Source organism: Abrus precatorius, unplaced genomic scaffold (genome assembly GCF_003935025.1).
Source record: "Abrus precatorius isolate BTA unplaced genomic scaffold, Abrus_2018 Scaffold10, whole genome shotgun sequence".
Classification (NCBI taxonomy): Eukaryota; Viridiplantae; Streptophyta; class Magnoliopsida; order Fabales; family Fabaceae; genus Abrus; species Abrus precatorius.
Genome location: NW_020874292.1, coordinates 3,176,929 through 3,197,020, shown reverse-complemented (window position 1 = coordinate 3,197,020; position 20,092 = coordinate 3,176,929). Strand labels below are relative to the sequence as shown.

Genomic DNA, 20,092 nt, shown 5'->3' with positions numbered 1-20,092 from the left:
TAATAATATAAAGCAGTAGAGTAATTATTTAGAAGAAATTGTGGAACATTTCAAAAAGCATAGAAAGTTTCTAACTTAATTAGTTGTTTCGGAATAATATTCTTGATAAGGAGGGGTTTGTAACACCTGCGAAGTGCAATTGATTTTTAAAAGTGGATTCACCTCTCTGCGTGCTTCTCTTTACTTTTATCTTCCTATGGTAGCTTAATGATAAAATCAGAATGAAAGAGGAAAAAAAGGATGAAGACAAAAGAGAAAAAAAAAGAGAACGAGGAAGATGAATAAGGAAGAAAAACATTAACATATATATGAAATTATCAATATATTTTTTTATAAATTTAACTTGAATAATTAATTTTTTATTTTTTATTTTTAATCATCCAATCTTAATCAATGATTCACAATATTTAGAAGGTTTTCAAAAAGATATTTTTATCTTACTTCTTGTAACAAATTGAATGATAGTAAGATTATCCAATTTCTTTTGGATTTTGCTTTTGAGCTATCAGTAGCATAAGTGTAAGTTTCATGGCAAAACAAATGATAAAGAATGGGAGATAAGATTTTGAAGCAGTTGATCTCAACGAAACTCGCTACCTCTGTAAATATCTTTTAAAACTACTAGCAAGTTAGAATATTTATAGTTCCTTTATTTCTTTTATTGTTCTTGCTAAGACGCTTGAACTCTGTCCATGCTAGTAAATAAAATTAATCTGCTTTTAGTTTAGATTAAGCTTAACACTTTGTTGAGTCCAATGTGATAACTTGTCTCAATCAAATTACAGACTAAATTTGAATTGGGTTAAATGGAAAATTTTAATGAAATATAAAAATAAAATGGATATGAAAAGTCTCTAAAGAAGTATAGTAGGTAATCACAGAAATGTCCAGATCGGAAATGTGAGAAACGTGCTGAATATGTTTCCAGGTCATCCTTTTCAAATTAATAAATAACGACGAGGATTCAAAGAGAAGATATTTATTTATTATACTTTGTACGAGCATGTGATTTATCTTTTGTTGCTTGACGAACGTCACACACAGATAGAACAGTGTAGGGTGTTATAGAGAGACGAGAGTCAACGTAGAACTAGAATCTGAAGAAGCAATGGCGAAGCAAGAGAGCCCCGACATAGTTTCCGATTTCATCAACTTCCTCAACGCTTCTCCCACTGCTTTCCACGCTGTCGGTAATATCTAACCCAACTCACCCCTTTTCGCTCAGTAGAATCGCGAATCCCAACTCACTCACTCACTCACCGTTGATTCATTTTTCACGTTTCAGACGAGGCGAAGAAGCGTTTGCGAAGCGCGGGGTTCGAACAACTCTCGGAGAGGGAAGTGTGGGAACTGCAACCCGGCAACAAGTACTTCTTCACCAGAAACTACTCCACCATTGTCGCCTTCGCTATCGGCAAAAGGTTCACTCTATTCCCATCTTTTTAACATATGAACACGAAATTAACATTGTCTCATTTGTTCAACTTCCCAGGTACGTTGCTGGAAATGGATTCCACATAATTGGGGCTCACACGGATAGTCCTTCTTTGAAGCTGAAGCCCGTCACCAAGGTAACTATTATTAGTTATTAAAATTTTAGTATGTGGGTCCGATACAACAATGAGGGAGAGTGTTCGTGCTTAAGCATTAATGGCCCACTTATCTAACATGTCCTAGCTAATTTAGACTGGGATCCTCTTCCTTATATACCTTTTACTTGCTAACCACCCTCATCCAACTTTGAGGGAGAGTATTTGAGCTTAAGCGTGAGTAACCCACTTATTTAACATGTCCTAACTAATTTAGACTTGGGACTCTCTTCCCTATATACCCTTTACTTGCTAACCCACCCCCACTAGTTGGGACTTGCATTTTTAATCTTTGTTATTTTTTCAGTCTGATCTTGTAAGTTGTAACTTCAAGTTTTGTGCCTACCTCAGGTCTTTTTTATTTTTTTCCTTTTATCAACTGGATCTGTGCTCCTTTTTTAAAAAAAATTTATGTCACTGGTTTAATTTTTTTTCTTGATTTTTTGATTTTATTTTTTGCCTTCATTTTTTTTAATCTGAATTCTGATACCATAATAAGATTTTGGAATGTGGACCCCATTCAATAGCGAGGGAGAGTGTTTGATTTTAAGCTTTGAATGACATACTTGTCTAAAATGTCATAGGCAATATAGACTTGAGACCTTCTTACATTTACTTGTTGCTAACCTACCAACGTGAGACTTTATATCTTAACAAAAGTAATAACAACTACTAATTCAAGAAATGAATGTGTCATTTCTTGTATATGATGTGAGAGATCTTTAATTAGGAAGATGTTTTGGCAGGTTGTTAAGGGTGGAATTTTGGAGGTTGGTGTCCAATTATATGGGGGTGGTTTGTGGCATACGTGGTTCGATCGTGACCTGACTGTGGCTGGGAGGGTCCTTGTGCGAGAAGAGAATGCAGGTTCTGAATCATACTCACATCGCCTTGTTAGAATTGAGGAGCCTATAATACGGATCCCGACATTGGCTATTCACTTGGACAGGTTTTGTTGCTTTTGAGATGCATTGCCTGTTTTGTTTGCTTGATTGTCATTATCTATTTATCATTTTCTTCTGTTGGTTTGTGGTGTACAGGACTGTTAATGATGATGGATTCAAATTTAACACACAGACTCATCTTCTTCCCGTATTGGCAACAGCACTAAAGGTGATCGTGCAATTCTTGTTGCTTTAATGTTTTTGGCGGGTAACTGATTATTCTATGGAAATTATTGTTATTGTGATGTCTGGGTTTAATCTGTCAAGTCCTGCATGAAATTATTTATTTTTGTTTTGAAGTTAGGTTCTCCAAGTTACTATGTGAGTGATTGGATGTGGCTAGAAAGTTCTCTTTTTGCCTCAATGTTGCATTTGATTGCATAAGAACAACTCTTCATTGCAAAGGAGTTTTGAATCTTTATAGCATGCAATGTTAAAAGTTGGTTAATATTGTGGTTGTTTTTTAAATCTTCGATGCAATAGTTTTGGACAGGTATACATTGAAATTCATATGTAGCTAATTGAAGGACAAAAGGAAAGCCTCTACGAACAATGCTTATTCAGATTCAGTGTTATTGTTGGGATTGATCTTTTACACATTCATTGAGATTTGTCTTGCAGGGAGAGGTCAATAAAGTGTCCTCTGAAAATGGTCCAGTTGAAAGTGGAAATCAAACTGATGGAAAGAAATCAAATGATAAATCAGACACCAGCAATACAAAGCACCACCTTCTTCTTCTACAGGTTAACAACACTTTGAAACTCAGAATGCATTTTTGATACTACTATTTCAGTTGCTTTTCTTTTTTGGGATGATATGTGTTATCAACAGTTGTCACAAGTAGTTGTAGTTTGTAACTTTCTTAATTTGGGTATTGGCTTGTATTATGATGATTATGAGTCCAACTGTTGGTGATTGTCTTCTTTCCTCTTTTCACCAGTTGCTTGCAAATAAACTCGGGTGTGAACCAAATGACATTTGTGATTTTGAATTGCAAGCTTGCGATACTCAACCAAGTGTTGTTGCTGGAGCTGCTAAGGAATTCATTTTTTCAGGACGGCTTGATAACCTCTGCATGTCATTTTGCTCACTGAAGGTTCAAATATTATAGAGATTACTTTTTCAAGTCATGTTTTAAATGGATGTTTATAGTATATATATGAACTTTCAAACATAATGCTGATTTTAAAGTGTGCCACTCTAGATATTGCTTTTAAAGTGGGGCATTTTGGACTTGAGTTATGCTATAATGCAAGAACTAAAAGAAACTGGAGTTAAACTCTGTTTGTAAGCACCTGTCCAATTTCTCTAGGACTTCAAATTTTCCATAAAATGTAGGGTTAAGCTTCTCCTTAAATCTTCTGTCTAAGGTCTTGATTACTTGAGCCTATAAGGTTGAATTTTAATATAAACCAACTCACCCAACATGTAGGGAAAGGTGTGGTTGGATGACATCACAGATGGTTGGATGACATCACAGATACAAAAAATCTCTAGGCATATGTGTCTATTCGCTGGGGTTTTGTCATCAGACTTTAGCATTTTGGGACTTAAACTAAGATTTAAGTTCTGTGACTCAGTGACTGTCTACCTGGAAATTATAAATTGTGTTTGGATGATGTGTAAAATTTTAAAATGAAGTAGCGTAGTAGTTTTTAAATATCCTATGCCGACATTTTGATTTCTATTCCAGGCATTAATAGATGCAACATCCTCTGACAGAAGTCTTGAGGAAGAGACTGGCATTAGAATGGTGGCTTTGTTTGACCATGAGGAAGTTGGATCTGATTCTGCACAAGGAGCTGGCTCTCCTGTTATGCTAACTGCTTTGTCCAGGGTTACATATTCCTTCAGCTCAAATTCCAACGTATAGTTCTTCAACTTTATTTTACCCATTTTTTGAACCTAAGGACTATATGGATTATGTAATCTGATTAAGTCTCACGTTGCTTTAAGCGACCTTTGTCTTATTGTTACTTTATCAGTAATACCTTGTAGTGTAGCCATAGATGGTACATACAACGTGTGTTTTCCTTTTATTTGCTCCCAACAAGGACTATATGGATGATACTTGCAACTTATTTCGTGAGTTAAATCTAGGTATGGGCTGACGGGGATTTGATTATGTCAGCCCTCATAATTCAATACACCACCCCTTCACAAGCTAGCATTTTGGATATTTGAATGGTGGAAAGTGGAAAACCACACTGATTATGCTTTCAGTATTTAATGAGTTTTCCTTCTGATGACTTGTGTTAGCTGCTGGAGAAAGCGGTACAAAGAAGCTTCCTTGTATCTGCCGATATGGCACATGCACTTCACCCCAATTACATGGTACGTCGTTTTATTGCCTTGATTTTTATATTTGCCAATAATTCAAATTGTTGTTCCTCATGGAAACCTAATTTTTTACAGGAGAAGCATGAAGAAAATCATCAGCCTAAACTACATGGAGGACTTGTCATTAAAAACAATGCAGGTCAACGCTACGCAACCAATGCTGTCACTTCCTTTATATTCAGGGAGATAGCATCAAAGCATAACCTTCCCGTTCAGGTCAGTTCGGTGAACAGTTTTATCTCTCTTTTCTTCATCTGTGATTGGAACAGATTGTACCTGCACAGCAAGATACAATCATGGTGAAAAGCCTTCTCTATTTAGTATCTATATTCTGTAGTATTGCAAGGAGAAAATTTTCACCTATTTTAAATCATCAGAAATAACACTAAAAGCTTGAAATTGTGTGAGCACTAGTATGAGATAACGGATTATAACGACGTATGTTGATGTAGGACTTTGTGGTGCGCAATGACATGTCTTGTGGCACAACCATTGGTCCTATTCTTGCCAGTGGCGTAGGTGTTCGAACTGTTGACGTCGGTGCACCGCAATTGTCAATGCATAGCATACGAGAAATGTGTGCTATTGATGATGTGAAGTATTCATACGAGCATTTCAAGGCCTTTTACCTTGAATTCTCTCACCTCGATGCTAAGATTGCCGTTGACATGTAGAGGAAATGCTCATTGATCCTTTGCTCTTGATGTTGTTGCTGAAATGGTCGTGATTACAATGTTGTAACATTATTATAATGATGAAGTCTTAATAAAATTAGACTCTTAATGCAATATTAGCACGTTTTTTTTATCTAAGTAGTTCACATCTGATAGAAACCAATCTGCTACTAGAGTAGAAGTTCAAATAAATATACTATTGTCGAGCAATATTCAATTCAGGAAATGTAGGACACGACTGTTATTTGAAGCTACTCCTGTACATCAGTGCCTACCTGCTTACAAACGAGAATTCATCGAGTGAACAATATTTTTAGTGAAGCTTAAGTTTGCATACCCTATTACCTGTATTTTTTCCTTTTCATTTTCTTGTACGTTATGCTATTATATTAATAGCTTACCTCTGTTTCCTCCTCATACTTCACCTTTTGGATCAAACTTATAATTCAATTTCTAACGAAAGTAAATAAATATTAGTGGTTTAATTGAAGTTAAATGTTATTGTAGTATAATAGTTAGAGTAAAATATTACGCAGTATAATATTAAAATAAAATTAAAATATTTAATTTTGATATTAAATAATTAATTATAAAAATATGAACAAATTGTGATTAATAACATTGAAGTTAGATAGAAACTATTTAAATTTAATATTAAATACTAATTAATTTATAAATTAGTTAAAGTTATTAAATAATTATTGTAATACAGTATAAAAGAATATTTTTTATAAAATATAGGGCTAAATATGCTTTTAGTCCCTGTAAAATTATCAAAATTCACTTGTACTCTTAAAAAATAAAAAATAAAAATAAAACCTTATTTTAGTCATAGTTAATATAAAATGTTCAAAATTCGTTTCTATTGTTATTTAGTCCTTTTTAATTGCTGGTGTGGTTAATGAAGCTCCACGTTATTATAGTGTTTTAGAAAGTTAAATATATCTTTAGTTTCTATAAAATTATGGAAGTTTACTTTTAGTCCTTGTAAAAAGAATTTGTTTTAAGGTTTAGAGATTCAAAAGATAAGAAAAAAGAAGGAAGTGTGACAGTAAAATAACGAAGGCCTTAGGGTATAATAGAGTGAAGTCTCCATTTGAGATTGGCCACAACCCAAAGCTTCACTCTCTAAACATTTTTCAGCTTAAACACAAACCTAGGCTCAAACAATTGCAGGTCCAGCAAGAGCAACACATTAGGCTCCTCCATTTTCATTGCTAGAGACAAACTAATCACAATTGAAATGGCCACCCACTCGGTCACTATCACCATTGGAGAGGAATCAAGTTTATTGAAAGATAAGAGTAAAACAAGAAATAATCCAAATAGTTGATAGAGAGAAACATCGTTGTTGGACTAAACTTACAAAATGTGTGAACTTTTATTGCCCCTCAAGCATACAATAAAACGTTATTATTGACTCATGCAACTAACGCATTCTTATGTTAACATTCCTCACCGCATACTTTTAAGATCTAGTTGATGGCATTCAAGCATGTTGTCATGTTAATAAAATGTCCATGACACCACTAGAGTTAAGTCTACGTTGATGAGTCCAATGATCACCACTTTGTCAAACTCTAGCAGTGGGTGGTCAAATATTACATTGTCACAAAAAGTTAGTAATGATGGAATAATCTTGTGAGAGTTAATAGAACAGTTTGGAAGCAAGACATAGGGGCAGGATTCGGATTCAATCCAGTTAACACGAGAATTAAATGTCTAGTTTTATTTTTTCTTAAGCGAATTTTTATGCAAAATTAGCTTAAGCGAATTTTTTTAACTTAAGCAAATTTTGCAGATTCGTTTAAGCTAATTATTTTGACTTAAGCGAATTTTGTATCTTTTCTCTTAATCTTCTCTTCTCCTTCTCCTCATGCTTAACACTCTCTCCTCAACCATTGTATTCAACTATCTTTAACTTCCATATTCAACCTTCTTCCTTCTCTCATACCTAACTCCTCTAATCCTCTCCCAACTCCCTCTTTCCTCCACCTTATGTCCAACTTTTCTCTTCTTCTTCCCACTCTTACCCCACCTCATACCTATCCCTCTTTGCTCCATACCCAACTCTCCATCCTTCTCTCCCTCCACCACCACCCCTATACCACCACTCTCCTTATCTCTATCTATCCTCAATCCTCTCTTCCCCTCACACTTAGCTTCCATTTCCTCAAATGCCCAAAATTCGCTTAAGGCAAAATAATTTGGTTAAGCAAATTTGCAAAATTTACTCAAACTAAAAAAAATTTGCTTAACCTAAATTTTCATTAAAAAAAATTATCGTTTTCTGTATTTTCGCTTAAGCGAGTCTATTTTCGTTTAAACAAAAACAAAAATGGACGTTCAGTTCCCGTATTAACTAGACTAGATCCAAATCCATAGGAGCGAGGGTAGGTAAAATATGATCGGGGTAATAGAAGGTGGTGAGTGTGGTGTTTGGTCATGGCTAATCTTGTGAATTTTTTTTTATTAGAGACAAAGTGAATTTTTGTAACATCCTCAATTTTTATTTCTCAAATTAGAACAATTATTTATATATAATCGAAATAAATATATATCGATTTCAAAGTGAACTGTAATGTAAAATCTTCCAAAGTAATATCTTCCAAAGTAATGAGGGAATTATAGATGATAAAATTTTACTTATATGTAATAAATACAATAATTTACAAAACATTCATAAAAAAATATAGGACTTAAAACAATAATTACGTAATAAAAAATACTAATTCCCAGAGCAGCCATATTCCATATCCAAAATACTGAGGACTAGGTATTAATCATCACCATGACATCCCTCAATCTCCACTAGATCCTCAAAATTTAGATCCTCATCATCTTCAAGATAGAGATCACCAAAATCAGCAGTGACCTCAACACCCGAGACTCGCTCGAAAGTAACTTGAGTCAGTCTTTAGAGATGATTATGGTCATAGTAAGTGCACAAGTAAGTCATATCTGCCAAAGTCATAACCGTACCTCTATAAATATATATACACAAGGTGTGGTGGATTCTATTAGTCTAACAAGTTTTCTGGTACTCATTAAATACATAATTTAGTTTATAATGTATAGAACTATCTATTACTTTAATTCTTTCTTAGGGTGCCATCATTCTGGTTTCCTGAAAATTTTAGTAAGGATAAATATCTATTCTACCATTTTACAAACCATAATACATGAAATCATAGTTGTGATATATCAGAAGACATAATCATTTCAACAACCAATTAACAGAATAACAATATTCACATAGTCACAACACATGCATTTGTCATATATCATTAAATTTTTTCCATCAAACACGCACTCCTACTGCACTATGATCATAAAAAATAATACCTCTAACATTTCTTGAGATCTTACTCAACTAGGTAAATAATCATCGGTTAGCCCATATACACAGATACAACGTATACAATAACAGATTCCTTAGTAAAAGTATAGTCAGGACTTTAGTCAGGAAACGAGGGTGAGGTCATGTGACACATTTTTACTCTCAGAAAAAGTGTGTACGCATATTCAAATGTCATTCACTACCCTACATTTCTCCCATATTTCTCACCGTCTCCAGACTTTATACCTCAATATATCTCTATAACTATTCACAGTAGATTCACACAATCCTTTATATTCATCCCACGTTAATTTTATTTTTCAACCACAAGATCATGCTTAATAAAATACTTCCAGACTAAGTCCACATCACTCATCTCATCTTAATATGGTTTCAATCATTGTCATTCAGACCAGTATCATTAACCTTTTATCACAGTCACAAAATTCTCATATACATATCTCGACATATAGTCTATACATTTCAAATCAACAAATGCAGTATCATACTTTATCATAACATCTTATTATATATTTTATGTAATCACAACATAATCACTCAAGCCAAACAACCACACACATATCATAAATTTTCCTTCACAAATCCTATTATTCAAACATATAGTTTCATACAAATATTATGTAATAATGCTCCTATGATCACAAAATATATACTTTAATAAAATAATAAAATAGAGCTCTTTTTACTTTGAGGTGAGTATTCGGAGAGATATTGATGAAGGTTATAAATCAACAATAGAAGCTTTCCTTGGGTATCAAGAGATATCCTTGAGAAATAAAAAAAAAAAAAAGAGAGAGAGAAACGAATGGAAAAAAGTAAAGTTAAACATAGAGAAATTTACTTGGAGTCACATAGATTTTAGGAGTGATCAGAGTTTGAAGAGGTTTTATCTGAGAAGAGAAAGTGAGAGAGTTCAGAGAAAGTTTAGAGAAAACGTAAGGTTTGGAATAAAATAAAATTTTTATGCTGAAAATCTCTTAAATACCTCTCAAACCCAAGCACTCGCTTGAGCGACATAATTCTCGCCTAGGTGAAAGCACCAGACAGTGGTCTCTCCAAGTTTTTTTTTATATTCTCGCTTAAGCGAGGTCATGCTCGCCTAAGTGAGACAACATCCAGAGAGTTGGATAATTTTTCCTGTGAGTTCTCGCTTAAGTGACTCAGCTCGCCTGAGCGAGGGGATAATTAAACTGAGTTTATCCTATTTTTGCTTGAATGAGATTGCCCTGAAAACATATGGTTCTAGAAGTTTAGTCTTGCTTGAACGAGATCTGTCTCGCTTGAGTGAGATGCCCCTACACCAGAACTCTAATAAACAATCATTCAATCAATTTAAAACATACCCCAATACCATCCTATATTAGAATAATTATCACACAATAAATAATTAAAAAGAGGGATCTTACAATGAGGACAATGGTGTTGGTTTAAACCAACACTTCTACATGTTTATTTAGGTTGCAATTTAACATAGTATGTTTAATTCCTATTTTAGAAATTCCACATTTATTCCCAATGGGCCATCATAGTACTAAATATATATTCATTACATATTTAACCTTAGAAATAGGATCAACATATTGAAAAAAAAATGGTTAATGTTGACTATAACACACACAACAATATCATAAGAACAAGATTATTTGTATTGTTGAAATTTTTCATATTTACCAAAGTAATTTGACAAAATGATAGTCCATTTTACCTCATGTTTGTATAATTGTATTAAATACTTCCTCAATTTCAAATCTTGTTCATTGTATGTCATACTTGCAAATTTGATGTGAACATGTAACTTTTTAATATTTTTCTTATTGCGTCCATTAACTTTAAACAATACATTTTGACATTCACTTATTTAGGCCTTCATGTGTGTCACTATATTTAAAAAAGTATTCAACCAACTTACCATATGTGCGCTTCACTAAACAAGTAATTGACAAATTTCATACATCCTTAAATTTTGTAAACTACCTATAATAAGTATTTAGTCATATAATTGCATCTATATTTATGATTTTCATGTGGGATACTTCATCTTTCTTTTGAAATGTCACAATCCATCTTTGAATGTTTGGACTTAGTGTCACAAAATTTGTCTAAGTTTCTTACGAATACAAAATTTTATGAAGTGTAACCTATACAAGAGTCAAAAAATAAATTTAAATAAAGTAAATGTGCTATAATATTTAAACGACTAAACCCTCATTTTAGTCCTTAAGAGAGTTTGGGTCCAATATTTTAGTTTCTAAAAAATTTAAAATATCACGTTAGTCTCTAACTTCCTTCTCTATCATTCATTTTAGTCCCTAAACTCAAATTCCGTTAAGAAACCGTAATAAAAAGCTGACTTGTCACGTTAAATGTCATATCAAATGTCCAGGTTGTAAGACCTCAAATTTAATTTTAATTAAATAATGATTTCACAAATTAGATAACCAAATTTTTATAAAAGATTTTGAAATAAGTGAAGGGTTACAACTTAATATCAAATAACTGCTATAAGACTAGTTCAATTACAACATTTTTAAAATAAATTATGAGCCCTATAGCAGTCCATTCGCCCCTTCATTGAGCCCGGTGCTGATCGTCTTGATTGCCTAAAAAATGAATGTAAGGGTGAGTACTCTACACTACCCAAAACACACAATAAACATAGAATCTCACCTCCAGAACATTCCAATACATTAAACAAACACAATCACAAGCAGCATTTCACATCCATAAGTACAAAACACAAATTCATGCATACGCATACCAGCCACACTCACTATAGTACTGTGATCACAGATTTACACCATGAATGGTCGCCGGTTACCCCCACCTCACGGATACCACATGGGCAGTCACGGGTCGCTCAGCAAAGATAGCGGTCAGAGGTCTAGTCAGGAAGAGAGTGTGTGGCCCGTGGTGCACCTGTTCCGTAGTCGGTATCACCATCACTCCCTCTTCCCCAAGGTATTTCTACCGTCCTCATCTCCCATATCCCTAGTGTATTGCTGAACTATTCATAGCACATTACAACGACGCTACTACGCCCCAGTCACACACATTTCAATATACGGCACATAACCCACATTTAACAGTACACAGCATTAGGCCTATATTTCATTTTCACAGCACACACAACACATAGCCCACAATTCATTTATGCCACACGGCCCCTAGCCTATTTTCATTCATATTACACGGCCCTCGGGCCCACATTTTCACAATGTTCATTCATATATACACACATGTATAAACAGCACAAATGCCTACATCACATATCTCAGCAATTTCCTACCCTCTACTCATCCATATCACAATATCACATAAAATATTAGCAAATCACACATAAAGGAGTAGGGTAGAGCCCCCTTTACCTTGGATTGAAGACCCACGTCCAAACTCAACTACAGAAATGCTCTCCACACGACTTTTTGGCCTAAACACATGGAAGAATTCCATGAGAACCCCGAAAATCACCAAGAACAGAGAAAAGGAAGGAAAATAAAAATCATAACCGTTTAAAACTCACCTCCAAGCATTCCCCACACAAATTCGAGCTCCAATCTCGCTCTCGAACGACTTTGGAGGAAATTAATCAGTGATATAAGGCTTTCGGAACGAGAGGATCAAATGAATTTTGAAGGGAAAGGGAGAAATAACTCTCCCCAAATCCTAACCCATTTTAAATCTTTTTTTAGTCGCGACACTCTCGCTACAGCGAAAAAACTAAAAAAAACTGCACTTTGTTTCTGCAGAATCTCGCTACAGCGAGACTGCACCCAGAAATGCACCTCAACTGTCGCTCTGTCGCTACAGCGAGAAGGCGACAGTTCTGGTCCTTCCTCTCAGGGCCCTCTCGCTACAACGAGAATCCTCTTGCTGCAGCGAGAACAGCTCAGTATTTAGGCACTTAGCCCATTTCAGCCCAACCAGTCATGCATATACACAATACACACGTCCATATACTTATTACACACAAAAACATTATTATCAATTAAATCAACACACACACACACACATATATATATATATATATGTATATATATGCATTTAGATTTATATAAATAACAATAATTAATATTACCAAAATTTAGGGCATTACAAAGGTGGCAAGAAACAACGTCGTTTGAAAAATAAACGTGGAAAAACACCTTTAATTGTCAAAAAAATAGCGTCATTCTATAAACATGAATTTGGGTGATATTCTGAGTGAAATTCTAGTATATTCACTTAGGTTCTTCAATCTTCATAAATATAATCTTAAATCTCAAATTGTTCTACTTCAAAATGCTGAAGGAGTAACACTCATTCATGTCGCTGCTAGGTATGGACACTACAACATCACAAGGTTACTAATTGAACATGTCAATCCTTTTTTCCTGATATTGAGCATGGGATAGAAGCAAACAAGAATTACATTAGAGTCAAAAATTGCGATAGAAACACTACATTACATGAAGCAGTGAGTAATCATCATATTAAAGTAGTCGAAGTTTTGCTACAAATAAATCTCATTACTTCTACTCTACTAATAAGTCCTCAATATTAGACCGGCGCTGCATTTTGTCAGAACAAATTGGGGGTTCTTTGCACTTTTGAAGTGACAGCACTGTTGGAATTTCTTGATGGGTTGAATTAGCGTCTCTGAAATTGTTGGATCTAAGTGGCAATAACATTTCTCCTCCTTTGCCAAAGTTTAAGAATGGCTTGAAATCTGTTGTTGTGGGGAACACTTTTTTAATAGTCGCTCTGAAGTTCTTTCCTCAAGGGGCAACAACCCTTCAACCAAAGTCGTGCAAAACGACGTTGTTTTTAACAATTAGTGTTTTGCCGCGTTCCTTTTTTAAACGACGTCGTTTCTTGCCACCTGGACATCTGATATGACACTTAACATGACAAGTCAGCTCTCTGTTACAGTTTCTTAACAGAGTATAAGTCTAGGCGCTAAAATGAATGACAGATAAGGAAGTTGGGAACTAACATAATATTTAAATTTTTCAAGAACTAAAATGCTTGATTCAAACTCTCTCAAAGACTAAAATGAAGGTTTAGTCATATTTAAACTAAGCATGCATAATAATAACATATGACCTTTCCGAATTTCAAAAGTTATTGCTTTAACTTTTGATTTTTAAATTTATGATTAAAATTACTTGTAATATAATGTATGCAATACATGTGAGAAGCATTTAGAGGCTGCCACTAGACTTGTCGAATAAGTAAGCCTTAACACATTTAGGTTAGGGTCACAAAGTCCACAGGACCAAAAGGTACATTATATAAAAAGTTATTAGAAAAAAAGGCTCATAGAAACTAAGTGGGTAACGGTCAACCTACTGAAAAACTATTTTAATTTTTTTTAATTTAACTCACTTTTTGATGGAGTGATCTATGCCACTTTATAAGCTAATTTATCATAAATGTTTATTTAATACAATATTTTTTTTAACTATAAACTTGTAATCAAATAAAATTAATATTTTTTTAAGACTTTGTAACTAAACTAACTAACAATCATTTTTTGTATTAATGAAATAGATATTAATTTTTGATTCATCATTCATTAAAAAAATATACAAAACTAATCAATTTACATTTAATAACTAATTAATAATATATGTATACGTAGTGCATCACATGTAATAAATAACATTACTACTCAATTCAAACATACCTAAAATGCATAAACAAATATTTTTTAATCCAATTTGTTATGATCTTGTAACATGACAACATTAACACAATTATTTGACCATCCTGTTTAAAGACAACTCATTTATTTGATCTTCTTAATAAAGGTGTCTTTACTGCAACTTCCCACATAATTTGGATAATTTATGTTTAAAATTGTTAATTTCAATTCAAGTAAAAAATTATTTGGTGGATCTTTGTTAAATATTGTTTAACTGACAAATTTTTATTTAAATTATAATTGAACATATAATTCATTATTAACTTTCCAAGAACATAGTAAATCTATTTTTTTTAAATTTCATTTCTTAATCAAAATGATCCTAATTAATGTATGAACATTGTGAAGATAAGTTCCAAAAATCATTTTGCTCCTCTTATTATCGTAACAACCTACAATAATATTTGTCATTTTTTCATATAAAATAATATGATTTATAGCATATGTATGTATAGTCTAACCTTGTACTAAATGTTCAACTAAATTTGGTGATGAAGATCACCAAATTACTCAAAGTCATTATCTCACCTGATTGAATAACTACATCAAAATTATATATAATATTAGTGTCATTTTCACTACAATAAAAATGTTTACTTTTATCAACATCATCATTGTTCATTTCTTACGTATGTGACAAATTATAATTGGGATCATTGTTATCAAATAGGTAAGTTACCATCTACAACATATCCTTCAACAACATAAACAAATAACTATAACATATAATTAATGACAAAAAAATTATAAACAATAAATTTAAAATAAATTCATTTACATGTTATAAAACTATCAACTAATTCAATATCAATGTATGGTTCAAGAATTGTCATAAATAATTATATCTATACAAGCATTTATTATGCAATCAATATTTTTATTATTGTATTTTAAAACGTTATTTTTTTTCTTCAAGAGATATCATAAATTTACCAATTATATTTTAAATAATTTAATTTATTAAAAGATTCAATTTCAAACAAATTTTTCTTGTAAGTTTATTTAAACTTTTTTATTTTTATTATAATTTTTTATTAACTTCAAATATTAGACATTTTAGTCCTTTATATATTTAACTATTAGGGTAAACAAGAACAATAATTTGACTCACTTTTAAAAATATTTATTTATATCTATGAATTTAATGACAATTACTCTAAAAAGATATATTTCTTAACATTATTCAGTAATATTTAACTTATCATAAAATTGTCAAATACAAAATACAATAACAAATACCCTTAATTAAAAAACATTAACAAGATTACAAAATAGCAAATACATGATTAAAATATAGCAAAACTATTAGTGATCACAAAAAGAAGAAAAACAAATTACTCTAAATACATTATTGAAAAACAGCAAAAATTAAATGGTCATGCTAAAGAAGATTCATTCAGAAATATCATCAACCAAAAATATAGTTGGTAATATATTTTTAATTAGGCTCAATTTTTATTTTATCTCTTTTAACTTGTGTAATTACTCTCTTTATTTTTAAGATTATCCAAATTTTATTTTCAATTGATTTTTTTTTTACTTATGAAACTCCCAATTCTTCATTTTGTATTTAAGATTTTATGAAGATTTATAATAGAATTGAAATTTAAAATTATCATAAGAATTTAAAGATAAAAATTGAATAATTGATTAAAATTAAAGATCTTATAAATGTAATATTAGGATTTAAAGAGAGAAAAAATGAAGTTTTTTTATTAAATTCCATATAAATTTGATATTTTGATTAATTAATTATGAATAAATAATTATTTAATCAATTAAATTTATAAAATTATGAATAAAAATTAAAAAAATTTAGGTAAAAGAATTATTGAAAGATTAAATATGCACAATTTAAAAAATAAGGAAAATTAGTTTATAAAAATTGAAGGACTAAAATTGTACATAATTTAAATTAAAAAAAATCAAAGATATAATGAAGTTTTAAATTACTAAAATTGAATAATAAAAATATTAAAATTATGAGTAATATTTATAATTTCTCTTCTATTTAAATTCGAGATGTACATGATGAACGATGATTACGTATTGATTCCGAAAAGGCAACGTGATCGATCCACCTTACCCATACCAGCCGCATTTTTTAATGGAAGGTTAGGTAAATACTACCACAAATATTAATGACGATTTCTTGTCCTAATTCCCAATTCCCAAACATGGTCCAAACCAAATCATTATAACACTCTCAGAACAGTACCTTCCTTTTCTTTTCTATTTTTACCTAAACACTGAAACTCAATGAGGTCATTAAAATACCATTTTGTTAACAATAGCTTTTAGGATTAATTTTAAACGAGTAAGGGTAGGAAATTTTATGAAATATATATTTTTTATATTTTAAAAATTGTAAATTTTTTTAATGAAACTTTTTACCTTTAATCTTTCATCAGTCCGAAACATTTATATGAATAATTTTTAAAAAAATATAAGATTGATTTTATTTTTTAAGAATTTAAAAATGATACTTTATTAAATATTTATTGTTATTCTATATTTCTAATACAATAATTTTTAACATAAAGTATTAATTTTGATTAATGAAATGTCTTTAAATTTGTAATTAAAAAATCAATAAATGAAAAAAAATATTAAAACTATGATAAAAAGCTATTAAAAATCATAAAGGGATGTCCTCATAACACTTTTTTATGAAAGATTTTCACTTTCTATTTTTAATGAATTATGTAAAATATTATTGACGTTCTTTTAATTTTAATCAATTAAAATGGAAACTTTAATCAAAACCAAAGCTATCAATTATAATAAACATAAATGAATTGAAAAATAATCAAATCATTATTTGACTAGTTAAGTTGACTAAGTAATTATAGTTTTTAAGTCATTTCTCTGTTTAGAAATAGATTGAAATTTTTTATATTATTCAGTAATATAATATTATCACTTTAAATAAAAAATATATAATTTTATTAAAGTTGGTTAATAAATAAATAAATAATCCATTGCTCTGAAATATTTTATTAAAAATACTAAAATTATTACATAATTAAGTGATAATTAATTTCCTAAAAAAGTTAATAATTAACAACAATTATTTGTTATAACAAATAAGAGTCTTATTAAAAAAGTAATTAAGCTTTTTAATATTTTAAAATAATATTTAAATTTAGGTTAGATAAACTTCTCTACAAGTATTTATAAAAGAAGAATACATTTTTTTATACGATAACAATTATAATTTTAGAAAAGTTAAAGAAAAAATTATAAAAATATAAAATAATTTTAATGGATGGAGAAGCTTTTTGAAGGCGAACTTTAAATATGAGACAGATGGAATAATAAGAAAACTAACGGTTGCGATGGGCCCATCTGTACCGACTTTTAGGCATGAAAAAGGGGTCCACCTTATAACATTAAATAGCTATTATTGAACTTCACTTCAATTTGGAAGCTTAACGATAGGAATTTCCTTGGTTGTTGGTTCTTAGACCCTTTCTAGTTTCCAAATTCGATAAGAGAGGCAAAGGAGGCACGTGTCAGTGCTGTAAAAGACCATAGATGGCATCAAAAGAGTACAATGATTATTACTTGTCATGTGTTGGAGTTTCCCTATTGGCTTGGTGTGCCGTACGATAAGGGAATCCTGCTCCCAAATATTTTTTTGTTGCAAGTTTTAGAAAAAAGTGTTTTGTTGCTTTCCATTTTCAACTTTGTAGCTGCAGGTATCCCGACACCCACATGGGAGATAACTGGGGATTGGTCACCACTTTTGGAATGCCCTCACCACCTTTTTACCCTTTGTTTCGTCAAAACAAGTAAGCAGAATCTTAAGTTTATCAACTCCCGATTATAAAATTTAAACATAATTTTAAATTTTATTTTCTTTTTATTACATTTATAACCATTGGAATGCTGATTAACATCGCATATATTTCTTTACTTTAATTTCTTAACTTTTCAAAGTTTTAATTTGATTATTTATTTTTTGTCAATGCCTCTTTTTCTTATGATGCCACTTCCCCTGTGCACCCTCCTTTAATAACTTTCTCTCTCCCTTGATGACAAGTAAAAAGCTATGAGGCAAAAATTTATCATTTGCTCTGCCAATAATGTCATCAGCATCTTTAACAAAAACTTGAGTGGCACATTATTAAAATTATGTTCTTATCTTTTTATTGAATAATTTTGTTCTTATCTTTATATTGAATCTACAGTTATGTATCGTGCGTGAGTGGGTGTTTACTGTTTAAGTAGCGACACTTAGAATGAAAAAAATAAGAAGATTATATAAATGGAAGTCGATTGATGAAAAACTGAACAGTTAGATTTGGTTTGAGCAATGGGAGGAATTTACGCGTGAGTGAACCAAATCCATTTGCGTCATATCATGCAATAGCTATATTATAAGTGAAGTAGTAACTAGGATGCATCTACCATGTCCATGTATGTATATACAAACTTAAATGAAAACGATGTGTTGGGAGATTCTTGACGGGGCTATTTGTGATTGGATGATTGGATGAGGCAAAATACGCTAAAATATCTTCAGCTTTCCACTCGGGAGCACGTCTTACGCATCATTTTCAAGAACCACCCATTGCCATCAAGTATTTTATTTAAAATAATTTGGCTAGACTCCTTCTGTACTTTGTTCACTTAAAATGAAACTAGTATTTTATTTTATAATAATATATTGAAGAATAAAATTTTCTATTTTGATTAATATTATATATATAATTATTTTAAATAATATTTATAGAAAACTTAATTCTATAATTATAAATAATATGTATTAAAATAATTTTAAAATAATGTTTTTATTGCATAATGTTAAAAAAGCTTTTGAATTAATGATAGTAATAAATAAATAAATAAATATAGCGATAAAAATTATTAAGGTAAAATTTAAATTTAAAAATTATACAAAAATTAAGATGATTTATACAAGTATAAAAATAAGTATTCGTGAAAAATATAAAAATTGGTAAATTAATAAGGAAAAGTTAACTAGCAATTTTAATGTCCAAAATTTAGAATGAAATTAATAAAAATATGCATAAAAAATATTATTATAATAACAGATAATGTATTTCACAAATTATTTTTAATCAATATTAATTTTAATCCTAGAATGTATATGTGGTGAGATGTGAAGAAGAGTAACTTCACTAGTATTTCACTTCTTAAATAGTTTCTAGACTTAAGATCAACTTTGACAAATTTAAGACAATGTTTTTGAAAGGAGTCTCGCTTTGCATGATATTTTCTATATTCTGACTTTTATTTGTTTTGTTACAAATCTGAGAACCTATCTTACCTTTACATTAACCAAAGGCAAACTAAATAGAACAATTTTTCCTCCTTTACTTGAGAAAATCCACAAAAGAATGACAACTAAGAAAGAGAAAAACTTAATAAAGCTGGTAAACTTTGCTTGGCAAAATTTGTCTTAACTTCTATTCCTATTTATCTCATATAAATATTATGACTACCTCAATCTGTTTATTATTATATCGATAAG

The 20,092-nt window shown here is 30.9% G+C and overlaps 1 protein-coding gene across 1 annotated transcript; it reads left to right on the top strand.

Moving 5' to 3' along the window:
* The first annotated feature begins 1,020 nt into the window (after nucleotides 1-1,020).
* LOC113848356 (probable aspartyl aminopeptidase) lies at nucleotides 1,021-5,961 on the top strand. Its single transcript, XM_027477832.1, has 11 exons — nucleotides 1,021-1,190; nucleotides 1,286-1,421; nucleotides 1,493-1,571; nucleotides 2,336-2,538; nucleotides 2,630-2,702; nucleotides 3,155-3,277; nucleotides 3,475-3,630; nucleotides 4,228-4,401; nucleotides 4,794-4,868; nucleotides 4,950-5,090; nucleotides 5,327-5,961. Exons 1-11 carry the CDS (start codon nucleotides 1,109-1,111, stop codon nucleotides 5,546-5,548), a joined length of 1,464 nt encoding a protein of 487 aa, XP_027333633.1. The 5' UTR covers nucleotides 1,021-1,108; the 3' UTR covers nucleotides 5,549-5,961.
* Nucleotides 5,962-20,092: the final 14,131 nt, after the last annotated feature.

Bases quoted from the DNA above. Each gene is read 5' to 3' on its own strand.
- LOC113848356 (XM_027477832.1), top strand. From the start codon at position 1,109: ATGGCGAAGCAAGAGAGCCCCGACATAGTTTCCGATTTCATCAACTTC. The intron at 1,572-2,335 runs GTAACTATTATT...ATGTTTTGGCAG, and splicing joins AGCTGAAGCCCGTCACCAAG to GTTGTTAAGGGTGGAATTTT. The intron at 3,631-4,227 runs GTTCAAATATTA...TTTCTATTCCAG, and splicing joins TGTCATTTTGCTCACTGAAG to GCATTAATAGATGCAACATC.